Source organism: Penicillium odoratum, assembly GCF_028828045.1.
Source record: "Penicillium odoratum strain IBT 22623 chromosome Unknown utg000002l_segment0_segment0, whole genome shotgun sequence".
Classification (NCBI taxonomy): Eukaryota; Fungi; Ascomycota; class Eurotiomycetes; order Eurotiales; family Aspergillaceae; genus Penicillium; species Penicillium odoratum.
Genome location: NW_026643144.1, coordinates 3,129,662 through 3,146,418, shown reverse-complemented (window position 1 = coordinate 3,146,418; position 16,757 = coordinate 3,129,662). Strand labels below are relative to the sequence as shown.

General features: G+C 48.5%; 10 protein-coding genes across 10 annotated transcripts; 3 read left to right on the top strand and 7 right to left on the bottom strand.

Annotated features, from left to right (window-relative positions):
• Nucleotides 1-421: 421 nt before the first annotated feature.
• On the bottom strand, nt 422-1,465 carry N7520_003229 (flavin-containing monooxygenase; the record flags this gene model as incomplete). Its single annotated transcript, XM_057137164.1, has 2 exons — nt 422-921; nt 985-1,465. The coding sequence occupies 2 exons, from the start codon at nt 1,463-1,465 to the stop codon at nt 422-424; spliced, it is 981 nt and encodes a 326-aa protein (XP_056999850.1).
• Nucleotides 1,466-2,313: 848 nt separating this feature from the next.
• On the bottom strand, nt 2,314-3,086 carry N7520_003228 (uncharacterized protein; the record flags this gene model as incomplete). Its single annotated transcript, XM_057137163.1, has 2 exons — nt 2,314-2,647; nt 2,728-3,086. The coding sequence occupies 2 exons, from the start codon at nt 3,084-3,086 to the stop codon at nt 2,314-2,316; spliced, it is 693 nt and encodes a 230-aa protein (XP_056999849.1).
• A 734-nt stretch (nt 3,087-3,820) lies between these two features.
• On the bottom strand, nt 3,821-4,277 carry N7520_003227 (uncharacterized protein; the record flags this gene model as incomplete). Its single annotated transcript, XM_057137162.1, has 2 exons — nt 3,821-4,203; nt 4,262-4,277. The coding sequence occupies 2 exons, from the start codon at nt 4,275-4,277 to the stop codon at nt 3,821-3,823; spliced, it is 399 nt and encodes a 132-aa protein (XP_056999848.1).
• Nucleotides 4,278-4,669: 392 nt separating this feature from the next.
• On the top strand, nt 4,670-5,821 carry N7520_003226 (uncharacterized protein; the record flags this gene model as incomplete). Its single annotated transcript, XM_057137161.1, has 4 exons — nt 4,670-4,954; nt 5,014-5,140; nt 5,200-5,577; nt 5,604-5,821. 4 exons carry the CDS (start codon nt 4,670-4,672, stop codon nt 5,819-5,821), a joined length of 1,008 nt encoding a protein of 335 aa, XP_056999847.1.
• A 1,002-nt stretch (nt 5,822-6,823) lies between these two features.
• On the top strand, nt 6,824-7,609 carry N7520_003225 (FAD/NAD(P)-binding domain-containing protein; the record flags this gene model as incomplete). Its single annotated transcript, XM_057137160.1, has 1 exon — nt 6,824-7,609. One exon carries the CDS (start codon nt 6,824-6,826, stop codon nt 7,607-7,609), a length of 786 nt encoding a protein of 261 aa, XP_056999846.1.
• A 295-nt stretch (nt 7,610-7,904) lies between these two features.
• N7520_003224 (S-adenosylmethionine mitochondrial carrier protein) lies at nt 7,905-9,010 on the bottom strand (the record flags this gene model as incomplete). Its single annotated transcript, XM_057137159.1, has 2 exons — nt 7,905-8,891; nt 8,951-9,010. 2 exons carry the CDS (start codon nt 9,008-9,010, stop codon nt 7,905-7,907), a joined length of 1,047 nt encoding a protein of 348 aa, XP_056999845.1.
• A 296-nt stretch (nt 9,011-9,306) lies between these two features.
• Nucleotides 9,307-11,298, bottom strand: N7520_003223 (oxidative DNA demethylase; the record flags this gene model as incomplete). Its single annotated transcript, XM_057137158.1, has 1 exon — nt 9,307-11,298. The coding sequence occupies one exon, from the start codon at nt 11,296-11,298 to the stop codon at nt 9,307-9,309; it is 1,992 nt and encodes a 663-aa protein (XP_056999844.1).
• Nucleotides 11,299-11,726: 428 nt separating this feature from the next.
• Nucleotides 11,727-13,532, bottom strand: N7520_003222 (uncharacterized protein; the record flags this gene model as incomplete). The annotated part of the gene is made up of 4 exons (XM_057137157.1): nt 11,727-11,744; nt 11,807-11,839; nt 11,892-12,989; nt 13,044-13,532. The coding sequence occupies 4 exons, from the start codon at nt 13,530-13,532 to the stop codon at nt 11,727-11,729; spliced, it is 1,638 nt and encodes a 545-aa protein (XP_056999843.1).
• Nucleotides 13,533-14,042: 510 nt separating this feature from the next.
• Nucleotides 14,043-15,231, bottom strand: N7520_003221 (uncharacterized protein; the record flags this gene model as incomplete). Its single annotated transcript, XM_057137156.1, has 3 exons — nt 14,043-14,849; nt 14,919-15,002; nt 15,058-15,231. The coding sequence occupies 3 exons, from the start codon at nt 15,229-15,231 to the stop codon at nt 14,043-14,045; spliced, it is 1,065 nt and encodes a 354-aa protein (XP_056999842.1).
• Nucleotides 15,232-15,408: 177 nt separating this feature from the next.
• On the top strand, nt 15,409-16,290 carry N7520_003220 (RNA methyltransferase; the record flags this gene model as incomplete). Its single annotated transcript, XM_057137155.1, has 4 exons — nt 15,409-15,482; nt 15,545-15,643; nt 15,701-15,993; nt 16,049-16,290. The coding sequence occupies 4 exons, from the start codon at nt 15,409-15,411 to the stop codon at nt 16,288-16,290; spliced, it is 708 nt and encodes a 235-aa protein (XP_056999841.1).
• Nucleotides 16,291-16,757: the final 467 nt, after the last annotated feature.

Sequence of the window (16,757 nt, the reverse complement as noted above, 5' to 3'; positions counted from 1 at the left end):
GTAGGAACGGCAATTCACTCATATTATTGCCTTGAGACACATAGGCAAATGCTTTCAACTCGTGGCGATGAGATAAGCAAAGAGGAGCGGATCTTCTGGGTTGCCTGCACGTTGGATCGAAGGTGAACTCAACGCGACTTGATATTAGTTTTACTCAGGAATTGTGAGCTAATATGGAACCTATCTTGCAGTATAACTATCGCAACTGGAGTACCGCCGCACTTGACCCCTAGAGAGGCCCTGGTCGAACGACCTGTAATCCAACTGGGTGTACCACTCGAGTCTTTGGGGCTAGAAGATCTTGAGAAGTTGTCATTTGATATGGTCTGCCGACATAAGATCATACAAACGCATATGTTTTGAAATCTTTATGTCGCAAAGACCGGTAGTCGGAATACGGAGCGATCCATTGTAGCGTCCGTTAGAATATAGTGAGATGCTCAGACACTTTCCCCAGCCCGGGGATAAGCTGAGCACCACTAGATCCGTTGCCAATTACAGCCGCTCTCAATCCCCTGTGATTGATGGAATGGTCCCATTGAGTTTTGTGAAAGACGTGGCCCTTGAAGTCTTGAATTCCGGGGAAGTCAGGGAGATTTACGGTCGAAAACAAACCGACTGCACTAATAATTGCATTTGCCGTGATGAACTCGATACTTCTGTCCGGTAGTTGAAGTGTCAAAGTCCAGGTTGCGCACGAATCATCCCACTCTGCCCGAATAACTTCAAGGTTGAACATACAGCGCCGCTTGACGCCATATTTGGTGGCCACATGGTCCAAATACCCACGCAGTTCCGGTGCTGAAGGATATATCTCAGTCCAATGGTAACCGCTTTCAAATTCGTACTGAAATGAGAAGCCAAGGGTGTCAACACGCGCCTCTGGATAGGTGTTCTGCATCCATGTTCCTCCAATGTCGGCTTGTCGATCCACAAGAGTCTAATTGATGCCCAGCCGGCCGAGGCTCACAGCGGCAGAAATACCATTGATGCCGCTACCGATGATGACAACCTGGAAATTCTCAAGGGTCTCTGGGCTCGGCTTCTTCGACCACTTGACCTCACGGGAAAAGGCTTGAAATGAGAGCTCCTCGTAGCCTAAAGGAATCTCGGCCTTGGTGAGCTCCTCTCCACGAAAGGTCTTCATCAAACCCTGGGCATGCTTGAGAGATGGCACATGCAAGCCTGACACTCCGGGCACTTGGGTTGATGTCAAGTATTCCGCGGCTTTGCTTTGCACAATTGCTTCATCCTCTGGACCGAGAACGTAGTCTAGCATGGCACCACCACGTATGGCTTCCTTGGTCACCTCCATCTGGCCTAGCTGCACATCGCCGGTTAATTGATAAAGGGCGAGACGGAGAGCATTTACATGCGAGCTTTTGAGTGCGCCTTCGATAAAGGACCTGTCGACTCCAGGTCGCCCTGATCCCCCAGAAGAGATTGCTTCATCGATTTGTTTCATGGTGTACTTTCTGGTGTGAGATATTGGCTTCCTTTAATTGATTTTCTCAGCTCGCACGTGTCTTGATCCAATATAACTCTCGACTTTATTTCATCGGCCTAAAACAACTATCTCCAGATCATACCGGGCTAGACCATGAGGCCGTGAGGCCGTGGCCCGTGAGAAGAAGCTAGGAATGATCGGAATTTCAGAATCGGAAAAATCGCTGTCAATGACGATATTCCCGGGGTCAATGATCCTGATGTAGGATATATGTAAGACCGGCTCCCGGAAAGAATCCTATTTTGTGCCGGATGAGGTAAGGTATCCATCAACAAAGCTGCCTCGCAAGGTGTTGACCGAATATTTGAAGATCAAGAGATTCATAGATTCAGGATGTTATGTTCCCGGCTTACTCAGCCGAGAGTTGTGGATATGGTGCCTGAGTTATTAGGCAATAAGGCTGCTCCTATTCTAACCTAGCAATTACCTGTCAATACCTTCAGGGCAGGGTTACATTTACGTATGTAGATACCTAAATTCAATGGATGTTCCAAAATAAGCATAAAATACTTATCTAATTACATCTTAATTCGAATTTGACTCATTTTCGTACAATTTACACTGACTTCTTTTCTTCAATATTCAAATGTTGTAAGACTTTGGAGAGCAACCTTGACAGTATATGAATAGCACCAATGTAACATTGATTAAAAATTCCTTAGAATAAACGATTCAATCTATAGATTGTACCCAGATATCCAAAGTTGCGTGCAAATCATCAAAATCTGGATAAAAATGGCTCAAGAATACATCATTCCTGTCGAGTAGGAGACCCATTAGATATGATCCACATCACTTCCAGAGTATTAACACTTACCACCATCACAAATAAGAGTTTGTCCAGTCATGACGTTCGAGTTGTTGCTAGCGAAAAAGCTAACGAGCCCTGCAATATCTTCTGGAAAGAGTTCCCGCTCAAGAGCATTTTTTCGGTGCGAGGATGCTTTATATACCTCCTCAACACCTGTCAGTCCCTGCTCTTTGGCGAGCCGCTCAGCAAATACAAGTGACATGTCGGTCTTCACAGACCCGGGACAGTAGGCGTTGACATTGATTCCGTATTTCCCGAACTCCATGGCAGCAGTCTGAGTTAAACCACGCACTGCCCTTTTACTGGTGAAGTATGCTGGCGCTTTACCACTAGGCCGATAGCCTGAGATTGAACATGCACCGATCAGCTTGCCCTTGGTTCCTTGTTTGATCATTTGTTTCGCGGCCACCGTGTAGCAATGATAAACACCGCGAACATTGATTGCTGTACTCTGTCCCAAATTTCTGGGGTCATTTCTAGCAAGGGTGTCACCTCCAAGACGCCCGCATTGGCAACCATGACATCCAGTTGACCGAATAGGCTGACTACCTGGTTCACGATATTCTCGACGTCAGCCTGGATACTTACGTCGCCAACAACACCATGGGCACGTTTGCCCATTCCTTGGATCTCTTGGACTAGACTATCGATTGCTTCTTTCTGGTGGGCAATATCGTTTATCACCATGTCGAATCCATCCTCTGCTAGGCGAAGAGCAATTCCACGCCCAATTCCCCGTGAGCCTCCAGTAACAATAGCAGTCGGCATTGCGAAGATTTCCTATATCTGTGTTGGGTGAGAGTGATATACCAATGTTTGATGACGTGGATCAGTATGATGGGAATGGCAGATTGATATGGCAGGTTTCGTCGACTTATGGTCTATAGGTAAGAATAGGGGGGAGTGCTCGGAGTTTTACAAAGCTGAGAAAAGAGAGTAAAATCCAACAATAATCTAAAGCTCAACCAGATGTGACGCCAATGTTGATTTCCTTTCCAATGCCCGAGAATCGAAAAAATCCCGTGAATTGGCAAATTTCCGATGCCTTAGGAATTGAGACCGGAATATCCATGGATGTACCGTTGTCACCCAAACAAGCGTGGAACCTTCAAGTTGGCATGTTATTCACTTCTGAGAACTATTCTCGTCATAAATCGTCATGAATATAATGATTCCAATGCATATGTTCAGCGTTTCAAAGGCCATTTCGCATTTCTCTTGTAATCTCCTCCTGTCTAGTTGACACCAATGTATTCGGTTGTGCCTGAAGGCTGAGGCCGCTCATGTACCTACATGAGATACAAAGTCACTTCTCCATGATTACGAACGCTGTGCGTCTGACCAGCTGCAATGTAGGCTGCATCTAACTTGGAGAGCTCACTGTTCCCCTCACCCAAGTTCAAAAGAGCCTTTCCTCGTATGACCAAGTAGAGCCCTGCCTCCTTGAGGCGACAAGGAACAGACTTTTGCCCTGGCTCCAGTATAGTCACCCCGATTGCTACCTATCTGCTGGTCATAGCCGTAGAAGAGTTGAAGTTGTCGAATTCTTCCGGTCCACCAACCCAGTTGACCACCCAACGCATGAACTCGATTTCTTTGGCCCGGGGCAAAGAGTAGTTGGGCTCCAAGTCGGCAAATGGAATAATCGTGATCTCATCTACCTGGGGTTTGTCGGGCTGTTCCCCTTCAATGATGTAGGTGGAAGTGCCAATCTTTTCGATGCCATCGTGCACCCAAATCAGGTCGCAATCCTCTGTGCCACAATTTCGTCCGCCGTGGGAAACACCGGCGGGAATGTACATGCAGTCAAGCGGACCGGCTCTTGTAATATACCCGTTGGCATCGTAACCCTCCAATTCGCCACGCAGGATAATATAGATCTCCGCTACCGAATGTTAATGAATCCCCTTGTGTTTCTGGCCGACGGGTAGAAATCATCAGACCGACTACCATCTCCATGCTGATGGCTGCAGCATTTTTGTTTGGGTTCACATAGCCGGGAGGCCCGCCAACCCAACTTGTGTTATTGAACGGGATTCAAAAGGTGCAATGTGGAAGTCAAGGATCGAGATTTTTTTTATACTTCAAAGGGAAAGAGTATTTGCTTAAAAGGCTCCAACTCCAGAGCTGTTCGGTTTAAACAACAGATAGCCCGGATGAAATCGCCAATGTGTTTTCAATAATAACACTATTTTGTCTGCCTCGGCAGGAATTCGATTTCTCATCTCAAATATCCGGACATTGTGTAGGGACTAAGTGCGGGGTTTCCGATAGGTGATAAAGTCGTTGAGACATGGCCCCATGATATGAAATTTCCATAATTGTGACCCCAACCTTCAACTCATAATAACATGACTCGCCCAAGATTCGAGGATTTACCCCTTCGTGAAGGAGACCCTCTATGGTCAGCGTGGGGCTTGTACGGACCTCATGACCAGCTAGGGACGCGAAACCTTCTGACACCGGAGAGAACCATCGAGACAGCTCTGGAGATTCGTACTGGTCGTCGAATCGGCCTTGATTTGCCCATTGATTACCTCGGGAAGCCGAGCCACGGCCGGCAGGGGTTGGCGCATAAAATCATCTGGAAAGCGCCACGCTCTGTACACGATAATGAAGTGGCCTTTAATACCCAAGTAAGTGCACAGAATCGACCGGGACAGCATTGGTTGACTTACGTTAATTGGGCTCATAGATCTCAACCCAGTGGGATGGACTGCGCCATCTGGGCTATTATCGCGAAAGGTTGTGGTACAATGGGATCAAGCAACCCCAGATATCGGGCACGAATGAAGACCGCACAACAATCTTAGGAATACACGGTGGGTAACACCTAATACCACATTTTATTAGTAACGTTCCAGATACTGACAGACTCCAGCAAGGGCAAAGCAAGGCATTGTGGGACGCGGTGTGCTAATTGACTACCACCGATGGCGTCTGAAGCAAGAGAGGCCATTTGACGTTATAAGCGCTCACCCGATAACATATGAAGAGCTCATGGAATGTGCCAAAGATCAGAGCGTGGAACTTAAGCAAGGCGACATCTTGTTCGTAAGGTCTGGCTGGCGAGTGGGATATGAGGCGATGACGTTGGAAGCGAGAGAAAAGTGGGGTTCAAGTCCACAAGCATGGGTTGGAGTTGAGACATCTCTCAAAACCTTGAAGTGGCTCTGGGATGCTGGTTTCAGTGCATGCGCCAGCGACTCTCCAGGCTGGGAGTGCCTTGAAGGGGGCAAAAACCCAAATTCAGAGAAAGGTATGAAAGGATACATAAGCCATGAGATTATGATGCTGGGTGGGGTATGCCACTAGGTAAGAAACTTATTTTTGTCTGCAATCTTGATTTCACTGACACTTTCCTCGTAGGCGAGTATTTTGACCTTGAGACACTTAGTGAAGAGTGTCACCAGCAACAACGCTATTCCTTTTTCATATCAAGTATGCCTTTGTGCGTAACAGGAGGTGTAGCTAGTCCTGCCAACACTGTAGCCATATCCTAGTCGTCTACCGTTCCTTTTCATTTTTGAATTTCAAAAATTTATATTGTTTTGTTTCTCTTTGACTATGATATCACCAGTAGATTTCTAGGGAATACGCCCACGTCAACAATGGTGGGAAGGTCTCGAAATGAACATCCAATTTCTTACTTGGCAATGAATCTGATAATATTGTAATATTACTGGCATAAATCCTCACTTTGAACTCGGATTGTCTGAAGATTACACATGTTCAATACACAGAGGCATGCGATTCCTAGAACTGTGATATAAACACATTTCTTGGAAATATTCAGGAAGTGAAATTTATTAGCATAAAACCTTGGACTTAAAGTCCAGACTGAGTTTCATTCCTAATCCGCTCTTTTCATGAACAACAGATTGTGCTGCTCGGAAGAATATCAAGGTCAGATGGCTACCGAGATCTAGAAACTGAGATGGAAGAGCTTCTCGAAGAGCGCGTAATGTTTCCTTCGCAGTATTAATAATGCCATGGTAGTGGTCTGTTTCTGTTGTATGCCGAGATAAAATTATGATGGTGCTGGAGATACGGACAGCGAGCAAGAAAGCGTCAAGCAGGATACTAGCCCAGTTAGCTTAATCATCTCGTAACACCCTTCTCGTTTATAGATTGAGTACTACCTGATAATGAAGAAATCCCCTGCAAGGAGTCCGCCAAGTTCGATGGATTCCCAGGCTGCATGTCTACATACCTCCAACCGAGCCTTCCTGAGAGTGAGCAGGTTTCCCAGAATAATATGGTCCAAAATTGGTTTTTGATTGATCAAACTATAGAGTTGCAGTAAAGAACTCGGTGTCGAATTTTAAACAATTTTTCTCTTCCCTTGATTCCGGAACGTAAAAAGGGATTCCTTTGTTTCCACGCCTCGAGCATACTATTGAGGATTTTTGCGGTATCGTCTATCTCAGAAGTAGTACTTCGCATGGCCCCGTAAATGCACTGGCTATTCAACAAAATGCCCTACTACCGAAACTGGTTCCTATATGCAGCCTTCGTTCGCGGATTACAGCTGCCACCACTCCAAGTGGCAGATCCAGACTGGCAGGCTAAAGGAGGTCAGGTCAATGAACGTAACGACACTATACGCAAGGGGCTCACGGGGCAAGGTCAAGGGAGATCCGGAGCTGATGGCCAAATTGATCCCAAAATACGCCCCACTGGTACACCGGCTGGTAGTCGACAACGGATACTACGACACAATCATGCAGGACAATGTTGATCTCGTTACGGAGCCTATCGAACGCTTCGTTGAGGATGGTATTATGACGAAGGATGGAGTGCACCGGCCGCTGGACCTGGTTGTGCTCGGGTGTGGCTTCAAGCCCACAAGCTTCCTCTACCCTGTTGAGTTTCGTGGGCTCAACGGAGTCACACTCGACCAGACATGGCATAAGGACGGTGCTCGCTCTTACTTGGGCCTGACAATCCTTGGATACCCCAATCTCTTCACGCTCTATGGACCCAATCACCAGCCACGTGGAGGTCCCAGTCTTCACTCCTGGTCGGAGATTTGGGGTCGTTACGCAATCTCGACAATTGTCTGGATGATGCAAAATCAGGCTAAGTCAGTAGATGTGAAACAGTCAGTCTATGACTCGTATCAAAGTTCAGTTGATGAAGCCCAACGCCCTCTCATTTGGGAGGGTGAGGGTCGTGGATATTTTGTGAACGAGCATGGTCGGCAGGGCGTCAATATGCCATGGACCAGTGATGTATATGATGCTATGGTTTTGCAGCCTAATCTACAGGACTACAACTTTCCATACTAGTTAGATAGGGTTACTCACGTTTTATTACCAACAGTTGACGTCTTATCCTGCCTGGGCACAAGTGCCCTTCATGGATATCACACTTGTGTAATCCATTTCTAGCTCAATATCTAGACAGCACTTGAGTAGTGCCTAACTATGGTTCTTCCATAAGTTCAATCACCGTGCGCTGATGATCAATGATACTTGATACACGATTCAAATGTTATCTACATGCCGAGTTTATATTACACAAGAATACTATACATAGGCCCGCGAACCTGCAGATCGCAATGACGGCAGCCAAGTACATATCTTAGTCCCGTTCCTGTTCTCTTCTCCCCTCTAGTGTATTGGATGCCCACTGGTAACTACCCAAGAACACCGCACCCCCAATGCCAATCCATGCTACTCTTGGCCCAATTCCACGCCAGAATGCACCTGGGCCCTCCTGCGCAATTCCACGGATAATGTCTTTGACCCGCACCGGGGCATTCCCACCGTCCTCACGACGGGTCAACATGACACGGGTTTTAATCACATCCAACGGGGTGGTTAGACCCGCCGCAATAGCACCAGCAACGCTGCCGAACATGGCACTCGTGGACGCCGGGATCTGAGTCTCGGCCAAGGACTTGGGATTCGCAGCCGAAGACGCAGGCCGAAGGTATCGCTTCGCGTAAGCCTCCTTCATGGATTCCCACATCGTGAATTGAAGGACAGTAAAGGGAATTTCACGGGCAATGGTGATTCCTGCGCCACGGTACAACTCCCGGACAACCTGTCCATATCCCCGTTTCATCGACAGTTGATTTGTAGGGCCAGAACTAACAGACGCGTTGGTCCCGGCGGCAGGAGGCTGGGTCGTGGCGCATTTTGGAGCCGCATGGCGCAGGGATAGAATATCTTGTAGGGCGAGGAGACTTGAGCCACCGAAGAGACCGGCCTGTGCGCGCTGCTTGATAACTTCTGTGGGCACCCGCACGGCGCAAGCGGCGATTTCACCTAGCGAGGAGGCGATGGAGTGGGTAAAGATGGTATGAGCACGGGAGGGAGTGTCGGTGGAGCCTGGAGGGAGAAGGGAGCGTTTTACGCCATCGTAGACGATAAAGAATGAGGCTGCCGAAGGAGCAGAGCCAAATAGAACAGAGGGAAGGCCGGCGTAGATACCGCGGATGGCTTGGCGGAGGGATGGGCGGGGAACTTGAGGTGCGCTGGGGTCGCGTGCTTTTTGGAGTCGGGTCTTGATTGTGTCAAGGGGGTATAGGGAGCAGTCCACTGTGAGACCAGCGACAGCACCGGACTATGAAGCGAAAGTAGTAAGCAGGAGAGGTTCGTCAAAACGGCGATGGCATAACTCACGAGTAGGGATCTTGTCCATGGGGAAGAGACCAAGGCATCCCCGTCGGGTTGTTGAGCCATGATAATTAGTTCAAGGAGATGATGTCTATCGTAAGAGCATACTCCGATGTCTATTGGGGGCCAATTGCCAAGGTGCTGTTGTATAATGAAACTTTTGTTCTATCCAAGTTCAAAAGTTGCGGGTAAACCAGAAGCTCCGATTTTGCTCCGCGGGATCTCGCTAGTCCCCGGAACAAACATAAGCTTAATAGACTTAATGAGTTCAAATGTTCTTACAACCACTTTATGACATATCACGAGGAAAGAATAGGAAGTTCCATGTTCTAGTCATCAATATTTACTAGAGACAAGAGTTACTATTCCTCATCTTCCATCTCGTCATCATCGTCATCTTCTTCAAACTCCACTCCGATATCTGCGGTGATATCCCATCGATCTCCCTTAGCTGCTGCACTGACATACTTGACGAACTTCAAGGTACCACTGTCACGCAGTACAATGCTGAGTCGGTTCCATCCTGCCTGGGTGCTGAAGAGAATTCCATCATCCTCGTCGGCACCGGCAGATCGGTAGATAGCAGGGTCGGCCTTGGTCTTCTTTCGAAGCACCTGGTCTGCGTTTTCTTCATCTTCATCCTCTTCTTCATCATCGTCACCAGCCATATAGATTTCATAACCACCCACGGACGGGTGCTCGGCGGCCGCGCTCTCGACCTTCTCCTGAGCCTTTGATGAAGACGGTGGCTCTCCATTTTCATTATCATCATCAGATTCCTCTGCATTGTCTTCTTGCTTCTCCCATCCAATGGTAGGAGTCAGGCCGAGAGTAAACTCCAGCCGTGGCTCCTCACCACTATAGCCACTGGCCAGTGTGTAGTCGGCGCCGCGACGGAAACGGCGGGCAAGGAAATTATGGCTCTGGAGGTGGTCTACACCGGTGATCAGAGATAGCCATTTCCGGAATGCCTGTGATGGGAAGACCACATTCAGCAATTCCTTGATGGGGTTGGATGTATCATCTGCCGATGGTTCCTGGTACAGGTACCGATGCTTGTGCGGCGGTCGAGCCACGGTCCACTCGGTCTGCTTTTCAATTTCTTCCGAAGAGGCGGGCAGGGTTTGTCTCTCCTGATCCTCAATATAGGCACTGATACGGGAAGCAAATTTCTCGTTGAGGAAGCTCTCAAGGCTGAGTGAGGATTCGCTGGCGAAAGCGTCGGACATCTCCTCGGCAATATCGGGTGTCAGGTATGACGGCGCGAGATACTGCACAAGGAATTCCAAATCGGTCTCATTAAACTCATTGCCCTCGTTTTCTTCTTCCATTTTACCCTTACCCTTGCCCTTAACCTCGGGCTCTTCCCATGATACCGGTTGAGGTTGAGGCAGATCGTAGATATCGCCTCGACCTTGAAGCTGGGCCAAACTGCTGCGTTCAGCGAGTTTCTCTTCAAGACCTTCCTCATAGCCGTCCTCGCCCTCTTGGGGAATATGGAACCATCCGCTGATGGCCATACGCACGCGCTTCTTGGACTTGTCCTCCCCTTCGCCGTGGTGGTACACTTCCTCGACATCGTGGAAGCTCTCGCCCGGCTGCACGGTGAAAAAGCTGAGTTGGTTGAATGCCGGAGGAATGGAGAGACTGTAATCGGGGCTAGGAATCGTGACCGCTTCACCCTTGGCGTCCTTCTCTGTTTTGGTCGGGTAGAGACGCAGGGCACCACCCCACTCCGCTTGCCAGGGGGTATCGGGGTCGGTCAGATAGAGGATATAGCTCACTCGTCGACTGCCGATGACATCGTCGTGGCACAGAAGGTGACACCCTTCAGTGTAGACATTGATGGCCATGTCGGTCTTGCGACCGCTGAGCTTGCCCGAACCGGTCACGGCAGACAAGTATTCCCGAAATCGAGCCGAGTACATAGCATCACGGAGCTTCAGAAGATACGGCAGCTTGGCTAGCGATTTGTCGTCGAGACCATCCAGGTTGGCCAGGTCGCCTGACTGGAAAATTTTATAGATGTCGGTCTCCTTCTCGGTGAAGTCCACCTGCGCTTGAATCTCCTCACGGACTGATCGCAGCAACGAGGGTTCGATCAATTCGTGAATGACTCCATGGTAGTAGCTAAATGGGTCGAATTGGTCAGCTCTAGGTCTTGGAAAGCTATTTGAGATTTGTAGAACACACGGGCTCGACTTTGCATATTCGTCGGTGTACTTCTGCTGCTCCTTAGCTTCGAACAAACCATCGCGAAAGCGTGCGATGGCTTCTTCACTGGAGAGTGCACGCTTCTTGGACTCAGGAAGTCCATTGGCCTGGGAGCCTGTCTCATCTGTCTTGCGCTTCATTTTGAGTGCGATTCAGAGTCGAACATGCAATGCAAAGGAGCAGCAGTAAATTTTTCGGGCTTCACCGCCAACTGGGCGGTCAGTATCCATTCCTCTAGATTTAGTACATATAGGCAATCTTGGAACTTGGATGGCTACTAGTAATATTCTAAATCAAAAAGAAGAACCAGAACAATGGATAATCTCTTTTAAAATGTTGCGATTCATCCCCCGCGATCGGAATTCTGGTAGGGGTCCGGCTAATACGATGACGGATGGCTGGAAGCACTCTTATAGAACCTCTTGATAAGACATTCACGAAAGGTTTGAATTGGAGGTTAACAACGACTAATAACCAGGCATATATTCCCTGGTCCTAGTTCGCGATACAACCCAAACTCGCTATCCATCTCGACCCACAAATCCATGCGGGAAAAGTCGTGCATATGTTACTTTCGGTAATAAATCTGAGTTCACATGTTAGCGGTCTTGCGTGCTAGCAGAATGATACAAGATCTAGGTCACTTACTCTCTTGAATTGGAAATGGAGTTGCAGAATACCCTGTATTTAAAAGAATAAGACTCGATTCGTTAAGGTGTTGGATAAAACATACCTTGTCAAATGTGCTTTTGAACCCACGCTCACGCTTCGCACTATAGTCCCATTCCTTGTCGACAATCCGAAAAGCGATGTCTTCGTAAGGGGGACCTGCCATGAATCTAATCAGACAGGTGTCCTCCTCGCCAGCCTCGGCGAATGATTGACCACGCTTGCGGCCATTTTCCCGCTCAATCCGATACGTCGGCGCTTTGGCCTTATCGATGAGGTCAGGGTAGAAGATGTTGAATTTGTAACCTTGTACAACCTTGGGTGGTGGGTTGTCATGGTCGTAATGGGTTTGATTGTATTTATTCCATTCATAGCCCATCTGGACCCGGTTGAAGTACCGAGGCTTGCGAGGTCGGTACTTGCTCGCCCATTGAGGTTGTGCCGCCGTGCTCACGGCTTCTTCGCCAGTGAAGATCTCTTCATTCTCACTCACTCCCTTGGCCAGTTCCCGCTCGTACAGCGCTTTGGTCGCTTGTGAAAAATCGTCGTTGGGGAGGGACGAGAAGCGGCTGGACACGGCAGGGGCAGCCATGCTAGATGACTCGGGGTTGATGATAGCTGTGCTCTGCTTTTCGGCCGATCGCTGCCGGAGAGGAACGAATCCCATTCGAATGATCTTCTGACGCTCGCGGGCTACGTGTCTAAGGAACAGGGACTCATCCATGATTTCGAGGCTTTTGTCTTCTGCGCGCACTTGGAGTAACGGGTCAGGATCCAGTCCCGTGTACTCGGCTGAGTCTACCAGGTTTTCATTCCCAGTAATAACCGGTGCAAGAGGCGCCAATTTTTCCCGGATCAACTCGGCCTCTTCTTTCTGCTGCTTCCGTAACTCACGAACACGTTCCTCGATGACTGACTGGTACACATTTCTCAATCTTGCACGTGCCTTCCAGACCGTCAGGCTGCGGAGCAGCTCCTCCCAGTAATCTGTGTCGATAGGTTCATTTGAGTTCAGCTTTCGCTTCACTTGTACCTCCAGGTTTTGCAATTGTTCGTATGTTTTCGGGCTCAGCAGTCGATTGATGTCAGCGGCGACAGAGTTCAAGGCCCGACCCTCCGACGCATTAGTTTTCAGACGATCTCGACAGATGACTTGCATGGTCTATAGAACATGGTCAGCTCAATACATAGCGGGAAAATAGGGGGTGTTCCATACCTGCCAGTAATCTCGATTTCGCGCATTTGTCTCCAATTTCACAAACGTCTCGATGTCATGTTCTAGCTCCAGCAGTTGAGACTCCGATAACCCCTCAAAGACACCGTCTGGGTCCACCACATCTAGCTCCGAGTCTGCGATCTCGTCGTCCAGTGGGTCGCGCGTAGGATCGATCACACGAAGTGTCACAGTCAGCCAGTCGATCGGCTTTGCGCGACCGTCCTTCACCCGAATCTCAGCCTTCTTCTTGGCTTGTTTCAGCACGAAGACGTCTTCCTGTGCCACCCATTCTCGCACCTGCTCATCCTCTTGTAGCTGGTTGATACGCATCTGGTCACGCATATTTCGGTTTGGCTGTCGATCGTCGTTGCGACTCCGATCGGAATCCTGGCGGTCGCGCCATTCTCTGTCACGGGGATTGCGCCTGAAGTTTGGGGAGCGTGAGCGGTCGTGCCTTGTTCCTGACCGGTCTGGCATTCGGGAGGACATTTTTTGCAAAAATCCTTCAGATTGCGCGGAGGATGAGGAAAGATTAGCTAGAAGTGGTCGCGTTGAAAGGTGGTGAGGCGGGAGATCGGCGGCCCGCCAACTTTAGCCTGCAACTTGGTCCAACGCGGAGTCTATGACCAATGTTTCCTTCAAGTGTTGGTGATACTGTAAGAGGTGTTTATCTAATTTTGCTTGCATCACCAAAATTTCACTTGTCTTTTTCTTCTTTTATGAAAGTTGACGTTTTGTGTTTACTTTCCTGCATACGTTTAACTATATAAATGTACATAATCGATGTGTGACTGCATGGAAACCTTCTCGTCCTATACATAATCAAAATTCAATGCAGCCATGTTCCACACGTCATCTCTTGATTAAAAAGGGAAGGTACTAGTATACACGACTGTTCGTGTTTCTAGAAAAATGTAATTGATGTAGTTGGTGACATTACTAAACCGACATGATCCTATACATCAATCTCAGCGGCACACATCTCCAAGGGTGGATTGATTATGACAGTTGCGTCGGCCCAGGCGATCCCTCCACAGGTTCCTCTGCTGCAGACACCGGAGCTACTGTAGGAGGTGATACACCGGCTTTAGGGGGTGGTGGAAGAGGGGTCCCCTTCCGTGAAGGCGCAAAGTCCTGCTCTCGGCTCTTCTGTTCACCCTCGGCAAAGTAATCATCAAACGCAATGTTTGTCGACGCACCATGGCGCAATTTGCCTCGACGGTTCGAAGGTGATCTCCCATCTGGAGAAGTCACTTGTGTGGGGGCCGCGAGGGGAGGGATAGATGCCATGTTTGCCGGCACTAAGAAGTTACCAGCGGCGCCAGCGGTTACACCGGGGCCAACAGGATCAGGCATTTGTGAGGAATTTTCATTCTCACGTGTCTCAAAAACAACTTCACCAGGTCCTTCCACCTCCTCTCCCAGCCCGACGGGGAGTCGGTGCAGGGCACCGTATCCTAATTCGGCACCAACGGCGCCTTCACCACCCCAGCCACGAGTTGGAACAAGCTCTACTTCCCGAACGACATCAAATTCGCTATTATAGACCCATAATATCAGGCTGCGATCGAGGTGGTCCTCCACTAGCTCCCCAAGCGCAGATTCCCCGCGCAGTGTCCCGCTTGGGGTTCCAATAATGTAGTCTGAATGAGGAAGCAGTCCTGCGCGGAAGGCAGGGCTCAGTGAAGAGGGAATTGCAAGCACATGCCAGATATTTTGGGTGGAGTTCAAAGGGGCCAGCTGTAGCGCTAGGCCGAGGGATGGATTTGAGGGAACCGGCACGTTGAAGGTATGAGTCCGTTGGCCCTGCGTAGAGGATTCTGATTTAGCTAGATAATTCCTTCCAAAAAACAAACATGAACTTTGTACACGTACCTTGGCACTCCAGACTTCCAGGGTCAAGTTTGTGCCGGCGCAATTGCGGACTTCCGTCGCAAAGAGGTTTGGGTCTGGGTCTTCCTGGAGGGATGATTTAGCAAGATCATCGGAAATTTTTGGTTTATTAACTCCATACAATCGGATGACCGTTTATTCCCACAATAAAATCAAACCAAGGCTCCAGAGGTAGCTCGGGGTCTTTGTTGCGAAGCACTTGAAATCCGAAGGCGTTGTCACTTGGTCCATTCCGAGGGTTTTGGCTGGGCTCGCCGTCAAGCCGGCCAATAAAACGATTGAGAGCCCCGAACATGAAGGCTATCTGTTCTAGTAAATAAATCAAGGGAGTGTGCTTAGAGTTGTATACAGTACAAGCTGTGTGAAGCTGTCGCGGGCAAGCTGGCCCCGTCCAGGTGCAAACGTCACAAACACCCTCCTTATCCTTTATCGTGGTTATCGCGAAGACTTACTCTCGTATTGGACCTTTGTCATGGAGGACTTGGAGGCACCACCAGAGGTGCACCATTATGAGAATCTCCATGAGGTCCCGTGGGATATTCAGAAGTAATACTCCTCCCCTATCCATCCTCTGTTTATCCCCGTACTCTAGCTGACTTATTTTACAGTTATTGGTCTCAACGATACCGCATTTTCTCAAAGTACGACGAGGGAATCTGGCTTACAGACGATGCTTGGTTTGGAGTAACACCAGAACCTGTTGCCAAGTAAGTGAACAAAGCTTTGAATACATACTTAGAGAACGCTACTAATGTGGAGACTAGTAAAATAGCTTCTGATCTAGCCAAGTCAGCTCCTGCTGACCGCAGTATCTTGGTCGATGCTTTTGCAGGCGCAGGTGGTAATACTATTGCATTTGCCAAATCCGGGAGATGGAAACGAGTGTATGCAATTGAGAAGAATCCGGCTGTTCTGCAATGCGCCAAGCACAACGCAAAGATCTACGGCGTGGATAATAAGATCACTTGGTTCGAAGGTGACTGCTTCGAGATCCTTAAGAACCAACTCAAAGACCTTGCTCCTTACAGTATCATCTTTGCAAGCCCACCATGGGGAGGTAAGACTTTGTCTTTTTCCGTTGAATATAAATATCTGTTTCTAATCATGGATAGGTCCTGGATATCGTTCGGATGAAGTATTCAATCTGCGTACCATGGAGCCATATTCTCTGGCAACTCTTTATAAGGAATACGCGGCATTTACTCAGCACATGGCTTTGTACTTGCCTCGGACCTCAGATGTGCAGCAGATGGCAAAATATGTCCCAAATGGGCGCCAAGCAACGGTAATGCACTATTGCATGGAGGGCCATAGTAAGGCACTGTGCGTTTTTTATGGCGATTTCAACATTTGATGAAACCTTTGAAAGTTATTATTACAATATTTGCTATTGTTCTGTGGAATCGAATCCGCTGAAGATTCACAAGTCATCGTTCACATCTGATTGATTCGGTGTCAATTCATACCTAAGAGTCTAGTGGCGCACAATACATGATACCAGTCTAATTGAGCAAATATGTGTTGGTCGAATATAACGTAATAGTACGTAATGTATTTACTTATTAGATATTTTTGATCTAGCCTCTAATAATGAAGAGGCTTCATGGATTAAACCTGGGACTCACTGGCACCGGACGAGCACATGTGCATGATCCGGGAGAATGAAGCAAGACAACTTCAGCTAGGAGCCTCAGCTTTGTCAAGAGGTCATCACCGTCAGCACGACTTCGCAGGGAATCACCATATGTGATAGTAAGTATCAAGCAAGATTGACAGACTGGGCGATGAAGGATGAGTCAGTGCATCTACAATAATCCACAT